The sequence below is a fragment of the Triticum urartu genome, chromosome 5 (genome assembly GCF_003073215.2).
Source record: "Triticum urartu cultivar G1812 chromosome 5, Tu2.1, whole genome shotgun sequence".
NCBI classification, from domain to species: domain Eukaryota; kingdom Viridiplantae; phylum Streptophyta; class Magnoliopsida; order Poales; family Poaceae; genus Triticum; species Triticum urartu.
In genome coordinates, this window is record NC_053026.1 from 519,554,424 (window position 1) to 519,568,356 (window position 13,933).

Sequence of the window (13,933 nt, forward strand, 5' to 3'; positions counted from 1 at the left end):
CTGTTGGATGTCCATCCAACGGCCGTCGTGCTTCTTCGATCCCTGCTCTTCCTGCTCCAGCCGCTCAAACAAGCGCCAGCGGGACTGCCTGCCCCCTCCTCCCCGCGGCCGGCTGTGCTGCCGCGCAGGCCTCACCGCCCCACCGTACTCCCATCGCTGGCCTAGCCATCCCTCTACTCACCCACACCTGCTGTTATTCTCCGATGACGGCAGACGAATCAGTAAACCCTCGTACAGTCGTACTCCCCTCCGCGTGGGAAACAACTGCCCAGTCTTCCCTGCCTCCGTGTCGTTCCCTTCCTAGGCCTCACCGTCGTCCACCGCCCTGCTGCTCTCGGCGCGGCCTGGTCAACGTGGTCAACGACCGACATGCATCTGAAGTGGACTGTACGTGGAGAGGCCGACAGCTGGGTCCACGGCCGCACGCAAGGAAATGCCTTATTACGCGCAAAATAATGATTCCTCCACCTGATATCAGGGACCCACCGAAAGGGCCTATGTATTTCGCGAAAAAACGTTACCGCCGCTGACAGTTCGGACCCACCAGCTATATCTTCGCACGCAAGGAAGTGCCCCCTTATTACGCACAAAAAATGAATACTCCCCCTGTTAGCTGGGACCCAGTATAGTGGCAGGCTGACTTGTGGGCCTACTAAGTTGACGGGGATGGACTGCTTTGTCAACTTAGTCAATATGCATGATTCTAGCTCCAGTGACCGTACGATGTCCATCCAACGGCCGTAGTGCTTCTTCAACCTTTGGTCTTCTTGCTTCAGCCGCCCAAACCAGCGCCAGTCGTGCCTCGTGCTCCTGCCTCCCGTGGCCGGCTGCGATGCGGTAAAAGCCTCACCGCCCCCTACTACTCCCACCGCTGGCCAGGCCATCCCTCTACTCACCCACACCCCATGTTACTCTACGGCGACGGCAGCCTCACACCGCAGCGAACAAGTGCCCTCGTACTCCTCTACGTGTGGGAATCCACTCCCGCGTCTTCCCCGACTCCGCGTCGTCCCCTTCCTAGGCCTTCCCGTCGTCCACCGCCCTGGTGCTCTCGGCGTGGCGTGGTCAACGTGGTCAAGGAACGGCTTCCATCGGACGTGGACTGTACGTGGAGACGATGACAGCTGGGTCCACGGCCGCAGCAAGGAAGTGCCTCCTTATTACGTGGAAAATAATTATTCCTCCACCTGACAACGGGGACCCACCGGACGAGCCACCGTATTTCGCCTCCCTGACTGCTGGGACCCACCAGCTACATCTTCGCACGCAAGGAAGTGCCTGACAGTCGGGACCCACCTGGTCGAAGTGTACGTAGCGTTGTCATTCTGGTCGCGAACGTGTACGTACGTATATAGTGGTGGATGTAGAGGCGCGCACGTGTCGTAGTAGAGGCGGCCAGGGTGCAAGAAAGAAAATACGGCCACGCATGTGTACATATGGGCGGGGTCTCGAACGCCTACTCGCGCATACGTACGGCGAGGGCTCGTTGACATGGTTGGGTCAGAACGGAGAAACATCGTTGTCGTTGTGTTCATGGGGAGGCAACGAAATGCGTCGTGTTCATGGGGAGGCAACGAAATGCGTCATGTTCATGGGGAGGCAACGGAATGCATCGTGTTCATCGGGAGGCAATGGAACACGTGGGAGCCAACCGGCTGGGTCGGAACAGAATGTGTGGTCGTGTTCATCGGGAGGGCTTGGACGGAACATGCGATGGAAACGAGGCCTGGCGTACCGCACAAAGAAGGAAACAGACCTCCTACGTTCGGAACAGGGTCCTGTTGATCGGGAGGGGTCTGGCGTACCGCAAAACGGAGGAAACGGACCTCCTACGATCGAAACGGGGGTCATGTTCATCGGGAGGGGTGTGGCATACCGCAAAACGGACGAAACGGACCTCCTACGGTCGAAACGGGGGTCCTGTTCATCGGGAGGGGTGTGGCGTACCACAAAACGGGACTCCACGGGATACTGTTCATCTCCACCGTCGACCCCCTCCAGCCTCCATGAGCTACTGTTCATCCACCGTTGACCTCCTCCAGCCTCCACCTACGACTGTTCATCCACGGGCTCCTGTTCAACCAGCCTCCACCGCGCGGTACTCCACCGGCTACTGTTCAAATAGCCCTCTCCACGGGCTCCTGTTCAACCACCCCTCCACGGGCTACTGTTCATCCTGCCCTCCACCGTCTACTGTTCATCCTGCCCTCCACGGGGTGGTCCTGTTCATCCAGCCCTCCATGGGGTCCTGTTCATCCAGCCCCAACCGTCTCGATCGATCGGGGTCCTGTTCATCCAGAGGCAACACCATGGGGTCCTGTTCATCCACCCCCACCGAGAACTGTTCATCCACCCCCACCGGGAACTGTTCATCCACCCCCACCGGGAACTGTTCATCCAAACCCCCCCACAACGCTCACTGTTCATCCAGAGGCAGCATCGATCGGCTTCAGTTAGCAGCAGTAGCGAAGGAATTGCTTGATCGGGTTCAGTTAACAGCCATCGATCGATCGCTCGGGTTCAATAACGCGTAGCCTGTAGTGCAATTGCTCGGGTTCAGTTAGAGCCAACGCCTCGCACACACGCGCGTATGTGTACGGGAGAAACGCGCATCGCTCGGCCCCCGACCTCCCACCGTAACCGGGAACTCCCCGAAAGTTTCCTCGCCCTCGCTTCTACCACGGTTTTTTCCGTCATGGACGGCCCAAAGAATGTCATGCAGCTGCGTCTCCGGCCCGCCCAGGACGAAAAGCCCATTTTCTGTCATGATTTTTTGTCATAGAAGTAGGAGCCCACCACATCTATGTTGATACCGGGTTTTGTCACAATTATCGTCATAGAAGTGTCATATGTATGACAGAAAAAAAATTGTTCGGCCCAAAATGTCACGAATGTGTCTTTTTTTGTAGTGATACCTACCTATTAAGGCATTTCCATAGCCATTCCGAGATTTATTGCCATGCAACTTTCCACCGTTCCGTTTGTTATGACACGTTCCATCATTGTCATATTGCTTTGCATGATCATGTAGTTGACATCGTATTTGTGGCAAAGCCACCGTTCATAATTCTTTCATACATGTTACTCTTGATTCATTGCACATCCCGGTACACCGCCGGAGGCATTCATATATAGTCATATTTTGCTCTAAGTATCGAGTTGTAATTCTTGAGTTGTAAGTAAATAAAAGTGTGACGATCTTCATTATTAGAGCATTGTCCCATGTGAGGAAAGGATGATGGAGACTATGATTCCCCCACAAGTCGGGATGAGACTCCAGATGAAAAATAAAAAAGATGCCAAAAAAAGGAGAGAAGGCCCAAATAAAAAATGAGAGAAAAGAGAGAAGGGACAATGTTACTATCCTTTTACCACACTTGTGATTCAAAGTAGCACCATGATCTTCATGATAGAGAGTCTCCTATATTGTCACTTTCATATACTAGTGGGAATTTTTTTCATTATAGAACTTGGCTTGTATATTCAAATGATGGGCTTCCTCAAATTGCCCTAGGTCTTCGTGAGCAAGCGAGTTGGAATGCACACCCACTTAGTTTCTTTTTGAGCTTTCATAAACTTATAGCTCTAGTGCATCCGTTGCATGGCAATCCCTACTCACTCACATTGATATCTATTGATGGGCATCTCCATAGCCCGTTGATACGCCTAGTTGATGTGAGACTATCTCCCTCTTTTTTTTCTCCACAACCACCATATTCTATTCCACCTATAGTGCTATGTCCATGGATCACGCTCATTATTGCATGGAAGTTGAAAAAGTTTGAGAACATCAAAAGTATGAAACAATTGCTTGGCTTGTCATCGGGTTTGTACATGATTTAAATATTTTGTGTGATGAAGATGGAGCATAGACAGACTATATGATTTTGTAGGGATAAGATTTCTTTGGCCATGTTATTTTGAGAAGACATAATTGCCTTATTAGTATGCTTGAAGTATTATTGTTTTTATGTCAATACTAAACTTTTTATTTGAATCTTATGGATCTGAACGTTCATGCCACAATAAAGAAATTACATGGATAAATATGTTGGGTAGCATTATTTACCTACTCAAGGACGAGCATGAATTAAGTTTGGGGATGCTTGATACGTCTCCAACGTATCTATAATTTTTGATTGTTCCATGCTATTATATTATCTGTTTTGGATGTTTTATATGCATTAATATGCTATTTTATATTATTTTTGGGACTAACCTATTAACCTACAGGCAGTGCCAGTTTCTGTTTTTTCCTTGTTTTTGAGTTTCGCAGAAAAGGAATACCAAATGGAGTCCAAACGGAATGAAACCTCCGCGATGATTTTTCTTGGACCAGAACACAACCAGGAGACTTGGAGATGAAGTCGGAGGAGCCATGAGGCGGCCACAAGGACAGAGGGCGCGCCCCCACCCTTGTGCCCCCCCCCCCCCCCCCCCCCCCCCCCCCCCCCCCTTTGCCCCCCCCCCCCCCGTGACTCTCCTGACCTAATTCTTTCGCCTATATATTCCCAAATATCCCCGAACCACCAGAGGGAGCCATGAAAACACTTCTCCACCGACGCAACCTTCTGTACCCGTGAGATACCATCTAGGGACCTTTTTCGGCACCCTGCCAAAGGGGGATTCGATCATGGAGGGCTTCTACATCAACTCTATTGCCCTTTCGATGAAGCGTGAGTAGTTTACCACAGACTACGGGTCCATAGCTAGTAGCTAGATGGCTTCTTCTCTCTCTTTGATTCTCAATACCATGTTCTCCTCGATGTTCTTGGAGATCTATTCGATGTAATACTTTTTTGCGGTGTGTTTGCTGAGATCCGATGAATTGTGGATTTATGATCAACTTATCTATGAATATTATTTGAATCTTCTATGAATTCTTTTATGCATGATTTGATATCTTTGTAATTCTCTTCAAACTATCAGTTTGGTTTGGCCAACTAGATTGGTTTTTCTTGTAATGGAGAAGTGCTTAGCTTTGGGTTCAATCTTGCGGTGTCCTTTCCCAATGATAGTAGGGGCAGCAAGACACGTATTGTATTGCTGCCATCGAGGATAAAAAGATGGGGTTTTCATCATATTGCTTGAGTTAATTTCTCTACATCATGTCATCTTACTTAATGCGTTACTCCGTTCTTTATGAACTTAATACTCTAGATGCATGCTGGATAGAGGTCGATGTGTGGAGTAATAGTAGTAGATGCGGAATCATTTCGGTCTACTTGACACGGACGTGATGCCTATATTCATGATCATTGCCTTAGATATCGTCATAACTTTGCGCTTTTCTATCAATTGCTCGGTAGTAATTTGTTCACCCACGTATTATTTGCTATCTTGAGAGAAGCCTTTAGTGAAACCTATGGCCCCTTGGTCTATTTTCCATCATATAAGTTTCCGATCTACAATATTAGTTTCCGATTTACTACTTTTGAAATCTTTTACTTTCCGATCTATAAACCAAAAATATTTACTTTATAGTTTATCTATCTATATCAGATCTCACTTTTGCAAGTAACCGTGAAGGGATTGACAACCCCTTTATCACGTTGGGTGCAAGTTGTTTGGTTGTTTGTGCAGGTATTCGGTGATTTGTGCGTTGTCTCCTACTGGATTGATACCTTTGGTTCTCAAACTGAGGGAAATACTTATCTCTAGTTTGCTGCATCACCCTTTCCTCTTTAAGGGAAAACCAACGCAAGCTCAAAAAGTAGCACTAGCCATGCCATCTCCCCGCCATGTGGGCCAGGCCAAGGATCCCCCAAAGTTATCAATCAGTGGGCCACATTGGTCAAGCCCAGGAGTGCCAAAGAAGAATCTTCCGAAGACTTGGGGCACACTTCAAGACTTAGAGGTTGTCTTTGGCACGTTTACCTTTAGATGTAACCGTCCTATGTGTAACCTATGCACCTCGGTGTCTATATAAGCAGAGGGGTGAATGTTGTTGACAACAAGTCTCATACACACACATGCGATCTCGTGGTAGATAAACCTACAACTTGTACTCCCCCCACATCAATATAAGGTATTATCTCTTCGAGAGAGCTCGAACCTGGGGAAATCCTTGCGTCACTTGTTACCAGCATGCCAAGACTACCGGCTCGGGACCCCCTACCTGAGATCCGCTGTATTTGACTCCATCAAGTATCTTTGGGCTTGGGCCCTAGTTGGGTCAACTGTCATCGTGGGTCTACCTAGTGGGGATTCCTCGTCAACTGAACTCAATGACTGGTTGGATGGTTTTGTCATCTACGGCTTGGATATCGACATGCATTTCTCAATTGTGTGAGCAATAAGACAGAACAACGTCAAAAACCTAAAACGCAGTTCTCACTCCGATCAAATAAACGCCCCTCAAGTTGTTGGACATAGGTTATCTATCAAACGATGCAGTCTTCTCCCACACACCTATTAATCCTCTCGCCATCTTGCTCTCTCTCGACCCACTTCGACCGGGTATTCGACCCTCGAGCCATTGGCCATAGGTTATCCATTGAACGTTCCAGTCTTCTCGACCGCGCCTATTAATTCCCTCGCCAACTCGCCCCCTCCAGACCCACTTCTCGAACTAGAGGTAGTACTGTAGCTCCCTTTTCCTACCTTTCCGGACTCTTCCACATCCAGCTATTCATTTCTTTCCCATCTCGCCCGCATCTCAAGAGCGGTGAACCCCCCCCCCCAACATCTCCAAACCAGTGCCTCTCTCTCGACCACCACCCAAGCCATGCCCATGCCACCGCCGACCACCCCTACTGCCGTTGACCACGGTGCGTCGTTCTAACCACATCTACCGGATCTGGAACCGAGAAGGCATGTATGTGGATATCCGGAAACTGGCTCCATGGCGCTCCCCCCTCCCGTGCTCGATACCGCCAGTCGTGGCACAACAATTGTTGGCATGGGCGACATCTCCGTGAGAAGGTACCTGTCCCATCCTCCTCTCATCCTCGTTATTTTTTTTTCTTCTGTCTATCTGAACTCGTCTTTTTTTTCGTTTTGAGATCAAGTGAAATCCTCTCGCTATATCGAATGGTTTGTGCATCTCCCACGCTGTAATGAATTCTCCGTCACATGACCGCACGGCGCACATAATCTCCACAACAATGGGCAGAAAATAAGAAGAAGAAAATGGAAAGAAAAGAAAAGAAGAGAGAAAACGCCGCGCACATTTCATCGCCGTGGTTTTCAATCATGCGTTATTACTCGTTGGATGCACCATCAACGGAGGGTCATCCGGGTTCTGTGATCCATGGAGCATCAGGACACCCTGAATTCATGAGGTACCCTCATCATCCACCTTCACCTAGAAGTCTAGAACTGGAAACGTCCCAAGCCGATCCTAAAAAGAAAAGAAAAAAGAAACGTCCGCGAGTACCCATGGCACGGCACGGCACTCAACTGCGCCAGTACAAAACTCCACCCCTCACCCGTGCGCAAACAGCCGCGCCGAAAAAAACTGAAAGCGCAAGCCACCAAGGGTCAGCCTCGCAAACTCGCCGGTGACATGCCACGTCGCCGCCGCCGCCGCCCAAACAAACAAACTTTGGAGCTAATTACGTACCTGGCAAACAATAGAGAGATAGAGAGATTATAAAGAGCGGGGGAGGAGGAGCGGGCGAGGGCACCCCCACCCAAATAAATCCAGCCCCCCTCCCTCCGTCCTCCACGCCGGCGACAGGCGTCAATGTACGGATGTCCCCCCGCCCATAGCCCCACCACCACCTCCACCACCGCGGCGCTCTCTCCTCCCTCCCCAGTCCTCACCGTCGTCGTCGAAATTTCATCTTTTTTCCCCTGTCTTTGCGCGTGTGTGTGCGCGTTGGGCTTGGGTAAAACCGCCGCACCACCGAAAGAGCAAGCCCAGCCTCCCTCCCTCTCTCCATCCCCCGATGCCGCCTCGTGCTCCGCTCCTGCCATCCCACAACCATAGCCCCCCGACTCCACTGATACAGTAGCCTCCACCCTTCCGTCCTCCACTCCACTTTCCTTTCTCCCCTGCCTCGGCCGCCTCCCGCGCCGCCGTTGCTCGGTCGGGCGCGCCCGCCTCGGCCGCCCTGCTCCATCCGCTTGGGTTTTTCACCGCTGCTGCCACGAGGTGCAGGCTCAGGCTCAGGCTCAGGCCGCGTCGCGACGAGCCGCCCCCCGCTGGCACGCGCGCCCGCGCCAGCAAAAAGGCCAAGATTCCCGGCCTCGCCTCCAGTCCCCTCCACACCGTCCCCTCCTCCTCCACCTCCCCCTGCTCGCCTCTCCAGCCCAGATCTGCCCCGCTCCCCCGCCCCGCTCCCCGCGCCGCTAGATTCGCCGCCGACATGCGGCCGCCGCGCAGCCTCTGACCCAAGGGGAATAAAAAGACTTCAGCTTTCGAGGCTCCTCTGCTCCGCGCCGCGCCGATGGGGTGCGGCCAGTCCAAGCTGGAGGAGGAGAAGGCGGTGAGGCACTGCCGGGAGCGCTCCGAGCTGCTGGCGCTCGCCATCCGCCACCGCTACACGCTCGCCGACGCGCACCGCGCCTACGCCGACTCGCTCGGCAGGGTCGGCGTCGCGCTGCACGACTTCGTCCGCGGCGTCCAGACGCTGCCCCCGCCGCCGCCCGAGCCCACGCTCCACCTGCCCCCCGGCAACCGCAAGGGGGACGGCCTGCCCGCCGCCTCGCCCGCCAACAACCCCGCAATCGCCTCCTCCTCCAACGGCCAGGCGCCGCCGCCCGCCGCCAAGCAGGTCCGCATCAACCCCGATGACGAGCACATCCACTTCCACTCCGACGGGGACTCCGATTCCGAGGACGGCCACATCAAGTTCCACTCCGACGACGAGGCCGACCCGGGCCAGCGCCGGCCCGAGATCGTTCGCTCCGCCGGGGACCCGGGCCAGAGGCCGCCGCCGTATGGCTCCTCCGCGTACGGCCCGCCGCCGTCGTATGGTGCTCCTCCGGGGTACGGGTATGGTGGATACCCCGCTCCACCTGACTACGGCAGCATGGGAGGGCCCGGCGGCTATGACCCGGGCTATGGTGGCATGGGGGGCGCCGGAGGCAATGGACAGGGATACAGCAGCATGGGACCACCGCCACCTAGCAGTGGTGGATATGACCCACCTGGCTACGGCGGCATTGGTGGCTATGGCCAGAGCTTCTTCAACATGAACTATGCCCGCAGCCAGCCCCCACCGCCGTCCGTTTCACACCAGCACCGCCCAGAGGCCACCGACGCCACCGTCCAGACCTTCTTCAACATCAGCTATGCGCGCGGCCAGTCCCCGCCGCCGTCCGTATCTTTTGAGCAACGGCCGGAGGCCAGTGATGCTACGGTTCAGACCTTCTTCAATACCAGCTATGCGCGGGGACAGCCCCCTCCGCCGTCCGCAGCATACGAGCAACGCCCTCAGGCCAGTGATGCCAGAGTCCACTATTATGGTGACGGCGGCGCGCAGCCACCCCCGCGCGGGTACAATGGGTATGCCTCCCCGCCGCAGAGTTCCTATAACCAGTATGCCTATGGTGGTTACTACGGCGGTGCTGCTGCTCCACCTCCGGCAGATATGCCATCCTCCTCCCGCGAGGAAGCTGTGCCACCACCGCCTCCATCTCCGCCGAGTGTGTCTACTTGGGATTTCTTGAACCCATTTGAGACCTATGGGAGCTACTATGACCAGCCAACTGCTGCTCCAGCGCCATACACTCCCAGCAGGAGTTCCAAAGATGTGCGCGAGGAGGAGGGCATCCCCGATTTGGAGGATGAGGACATGGAGGTAGTCAAGGAAGCTTATGGCGATGACAAGCACCCGTTGAATGGGCACACTGGGAAAGGGAAGGCGGCAAAGGAGGAAGGTCGGAGCAGTACTGGGGATGAACTGCCCCGTGACTCCAAGTCGTCGGTGCCAAGTAGTAGTGGGAGCAGCTTGGATGATGTTCATGTAGTGGAGAAGAGTGTTGTCGGAGAACAGGCACGTCAACATGTTGCTGGCCTGCCGCCCACAGGTTCAGAGAAGACGTATGTTGATGACAATGAGGTGGTGCTCGAGATCAAGGCTCAGTTCGAGCGTGCCTCCAGTTCAGCCGGCGAGGTGTCCAAGATGCTTGAGGTTGGCAAGATGCCTTACTACCAGAAAGGTTCTGGTTTCAAAGGTTGGTGAATTGTCTCACCTCTGCTGTCAAACGGTGTCTTGTTCTTTTGTAGTTTCTAAACATGTTTGCTAAGTTTTACCCAATTGCCAATCCAGTATCTGCGATGATGTTTTGTGGGATTCCGACAATGGAGGAGGAGTTCCTGCGGTTTGAAGAGGACAAGGCGATGGGATGTGGCAACCTTTCCTCGACGCTGCAAAAACTATACATGTGGGAAAGGAAGCTTCTTCAGGAAGTTAAGGTATAGAATTCTCCTTTTACATATTTGAATTTCTCAGGAACATTGTGAGTCGTGAGGCTACTTTTTTTTGGCAATGTGATTCCCAGTGTGAAAATTTAGACTACAGAGTCCAAGTACAGTATGTGAAAGTTTCGGATTTGTCTATTGTCTATGCTACTGGCTGATTATAATTAGAAGTTTCCATCTTATTTTGTAAGGGGTAGCACGTATTTAGTTATTGCGGCTAAAATTACGCATCATGTACTTAACTGTTACTTTTTAATAAATCAATAAATATGCTATGAATGAGGTCCACTTTAATACTATTTTGTTCTTCGATGTATAAATAAATGGTTGGTTCTTTGATGCTTATTGAAATGACGTGGGGGTGGCCTCTAAAAAATTGTTTTTTTTCTTTTTGTTTGATGGTATCTACGTTTCGAAACTTTGGCCGCATTGCTTCTAGTCCCCCGCTCTGTCATGCACACAATGCTTTCTTTTGTGATGCATATGGGTCAAATGTTTTTCTTATCATTCTGCACCCATTGATCCAATATTAGATTCACTGGACTCAGTTTCTTCGGGTGCATTACAGGCTGAAGAGGAGGAAAGGCTTAAGTACGACAGGAAACGCCAGGACCTGCAAATGTTAGATGAAAAAGGTGCAGAAACTGAAAAGATCATAGCCACTGAGAAGGAAATAAGGAAGTTATCAACAAGGATAAGCATAGCTATTCAGGTTGTGAACACTATCTCAGGCAAGATCAGTAAGCTAAGGGATGATGAGTTATGGCCACAAACATGTGAGCTCATTCAAGGGTATGCAGCTCTCCCTTAAAACAGCAGTAACCTGCACATACCCCTATCTGTTTCCTCCTTCTTTTACATGTTAGAATATCACATCTGGAATGTCTAGCTACATGTTTATGTTACCTTGAATGTTTTCACATATGCAAATTAGTAGATTTATAAATCCTTTCTCTGCACTACCTTGCAATATTGTTAATGCAAGTGAGGTGATAGTAAGGCACGCAATTAACAGTGAGCAATGAGCAGTTAGAAAAAGTATGTAGCACAAGGTTTCAGTAACTAAAATGCTTTTGTTGTGTCAATCCTTGTAGTATTATATCTTTTCTCAAACAGGACAGTCTTTTCCATTGCATGTTCTTATCAGGTTATATGTTTGTTTATTTATTTTTTCATGCATCAGGATTCAGTCATTTGTTCACAGCTTTTTGTCCATGTAATGCATTGCAAGATTTAGTTGACTGTTGACATCTATGGTGGTGTGTTGTTCAGTTAGCACCTATGCATCTTTCTTTATAGTTTTTATTTACACACATGTTGGTCTGTGATATTGGAACTGATTGTATGAAATACTTTTATCCAGGCTGATGCGGATGTGGGACGTTATGTTAGAATGCCATCAGATCCAGCTGCATGCCATATCCCAAGCTAAAAACATAGACTCCATGATAGATGGTGCAAGGTTTGGTGAAGATCACATGGACTTGATCAAGCATCTAGAGCTTCAGCTATTGGACTGGACTACCTGTTTTGCCGGATGGGTTAACGCTCAAAAGAACTATGTTACTACGTTAAATGACTGGCTGCGGAAAGGAGTTGAGTATGTGCCCGAGGAAACGGATGACGGTGTCCCTCCATTTTCTCCTGGCCGGTTAGGTGCACCGCCCATCTTTGTGATATGTAATAGCTGGGCAGCCGGTGTGGCGAGGATATCCGAGAAGGACGTCGTCAAGGCAATGCAAGCCTTTGCGTCCAACGTTCTCCACCTCTGGGAGAAGCACAGGTCACAGCAAAGGCAGGGTATGATGGCTAACAAAGGTATGGACAGGGGCCTGAGAGTGATGGAAAAGGATGAGCAGGCAATGCGCAAGGCTCTGGAAGCAAAGAACAAGAAGCTTGTCCTGGTTTCTGATCAGACAGGCGTGTCCTTGTCCGCGCAGGTGCTACATGGCGCAGGCCCCCAAGCCGAAAATAGCAGTCTGCAGTCGAGCCTGAGGAATATTTTTGAAGCGATGGAGACCTTCACTGCTGCTTCCTCGAATACTTATAAGGAGCTCAACCTTCGCGCTGAGGAGGAGAAAGCTCGAGTCGCCGGAGAGAGTGGCAGTAGTGTTCCGTAGCTTGCATGGTCTGTGTTTGCTGCTACAATTGGACACAGGCCTATGTCAGTGCAAAGAAAACTGACCCTGGTGATTCAGATCGGAACTGTAGTGTGCATGGCCGTGGCTCGATTTTGGTGGCAGGCTTTCAGCTGATGCACTCTCCATCCTTTGATGCCGAGCAGGTCCGAGGCAGGCTCAGACATGATGATACCTCACCTTGTTGAATTGAGAATAATAGGCGTTGAGGATTGGATGGCCGGCCATCTGTTCAGGCCATACCGGAGAAGGAGCAAGGAAACTGTGGTGTGAATCAAGATGAGGCACTCGGCTACCTGTGCATCTCAGCAGCACAGCAGCAATGGCAGCCAATCCTTGAGCTAAGCAATGGGGCTTCACGGCGCCGAGCTGCGTGAGGGGTTTCCATACACCGCATCGCGTAAAAAGAAGAAATCGATGGTCATGCTGCCAGGCTTCAGAACTGCTGGTAGAAGAGCTGCATCCTGCTGAATCGTCGGTGTACAGACGTGTTGCGGACATGGCGGTCCCTGACGCACCGAGGGATACAATGGGGCATGGTCACATATGGGGAGCCTGACGGTGGCGGCATCGCCGGGGGAGCGACTCTTTCAGTTGTAGTATTATAGGGTACTTGACCCAGAGGCCGATCGGCGGGCTTGATCGACCGTAGGATATAGTAGATGGGTAACTAATCGCCCTGGCTGTCGGTCACCGGAATTTTTTGGGTCGTTTGTTCTTGTTGTGTTTATTCGTATAGAAGAAGATATGATTGAATTGGTGCCGTTGGTTGGTTGTTTGTTTTGTGTACAGCTGCTGGTTAACTGAACTTAGCCTGTTGTTTTCTCTGTGTGTGTCATATTTTCGCCGAGCTGGGCCGGGTGTGCCGTGTCTTCTGGATCTGGATTTGCTGAAGCTGATCAGTGAGCCTCTACTGACTAATCTATCTGTCTATCCATCCTGACATCCCCTAGAGGTCTGGTAGCACAAGCTAGTAGTATTACTACATCACAGTGTGCAGCTTGACCGATCGTGTCAGTCTCTCACACTGGGTATCGTACACTGGCTACTGCTGCTGAACATGGCCGACTCCACGATTCATTTTCACGCAACGGGTGTGTACCTGTAGCAGCCTACTGCCAGCACCCGATCACTGGTCCAGCATACATGCATGCATGCATAAGCAAGCACCATTGATCGCCTGAAAATCTTTTTACTATCATGCACGCCAAAAATACCATTTTGGCAAAACCGTGCATCGGCCCCATGCCATTTGGCAAGTTCACTTGCAAGCCTTGTCACCTATGCAAACACTTGGTACGAGTAGGCAGCAGAGGAGGGACAAGTCACAAGAGTGGAGTGGATTATTGTCCTTTTATGGGCTGTGGAACATGCACACTTTCCCACCCATCACACCAGATGAAACGCACTCACTCACTTACAG

The 13,933-nt window shown here is 51.2% G+C and overlaps 1 protein-coding gene across 1 annotated transcript; it reads left to right on the forward strand.

Annotated features, from left to right (window-relative positions):
- Positions 1-7,649: 7,649 nt before the first annotated feature.
- Positions 7,650-13,335, forward strand: LOC125510324 (protein ROLLING AND ERECT LEAF 2-like). The gene is made up of 4 exons (XM_048675479.1): positions 7,650-10,125; positions 10,221-10,366; positions 10,941-11,164; positions 11,736-13,335. Exons 1-4 carry the CDS (start codon positions 8,394-8,396, stop codon positions 12,490-12,492), a joined length of 2,859 nt encoding a protein of 952 aa, XP_048531436.1. The 5' UTR covers positions 7,650-8,393; the 3' UTR covers positions 12,493-13,335.
- The last annotated feature ends 598 nt before the right edge of the window (positions 13,336-13,933 follow it).

Coding starts and splice junctions, on each gene's coding strand:
- LOC125510324 (XM_048675479.1), top strand. CDS start 8,394: ATGGGGTGCGGCCAGTCCAAGCTGGAGGAGGAGAAGGCGGTGAGGCAC. Junction 10,367..10,940: donor AGCTTCTTCAGGAAGTTAAG/GTATAGAATTCT, acceptor GGTGCATTACAG/GCTGAAGAGGAGGAAAGGCT. Junction 11,165..11,735: donor ACATGTGAGCTCATTCAAGG/GTATGCAGCTCT, acceptor ACTTTTATCCAG/GCTGATGCGGATGTGGGACG.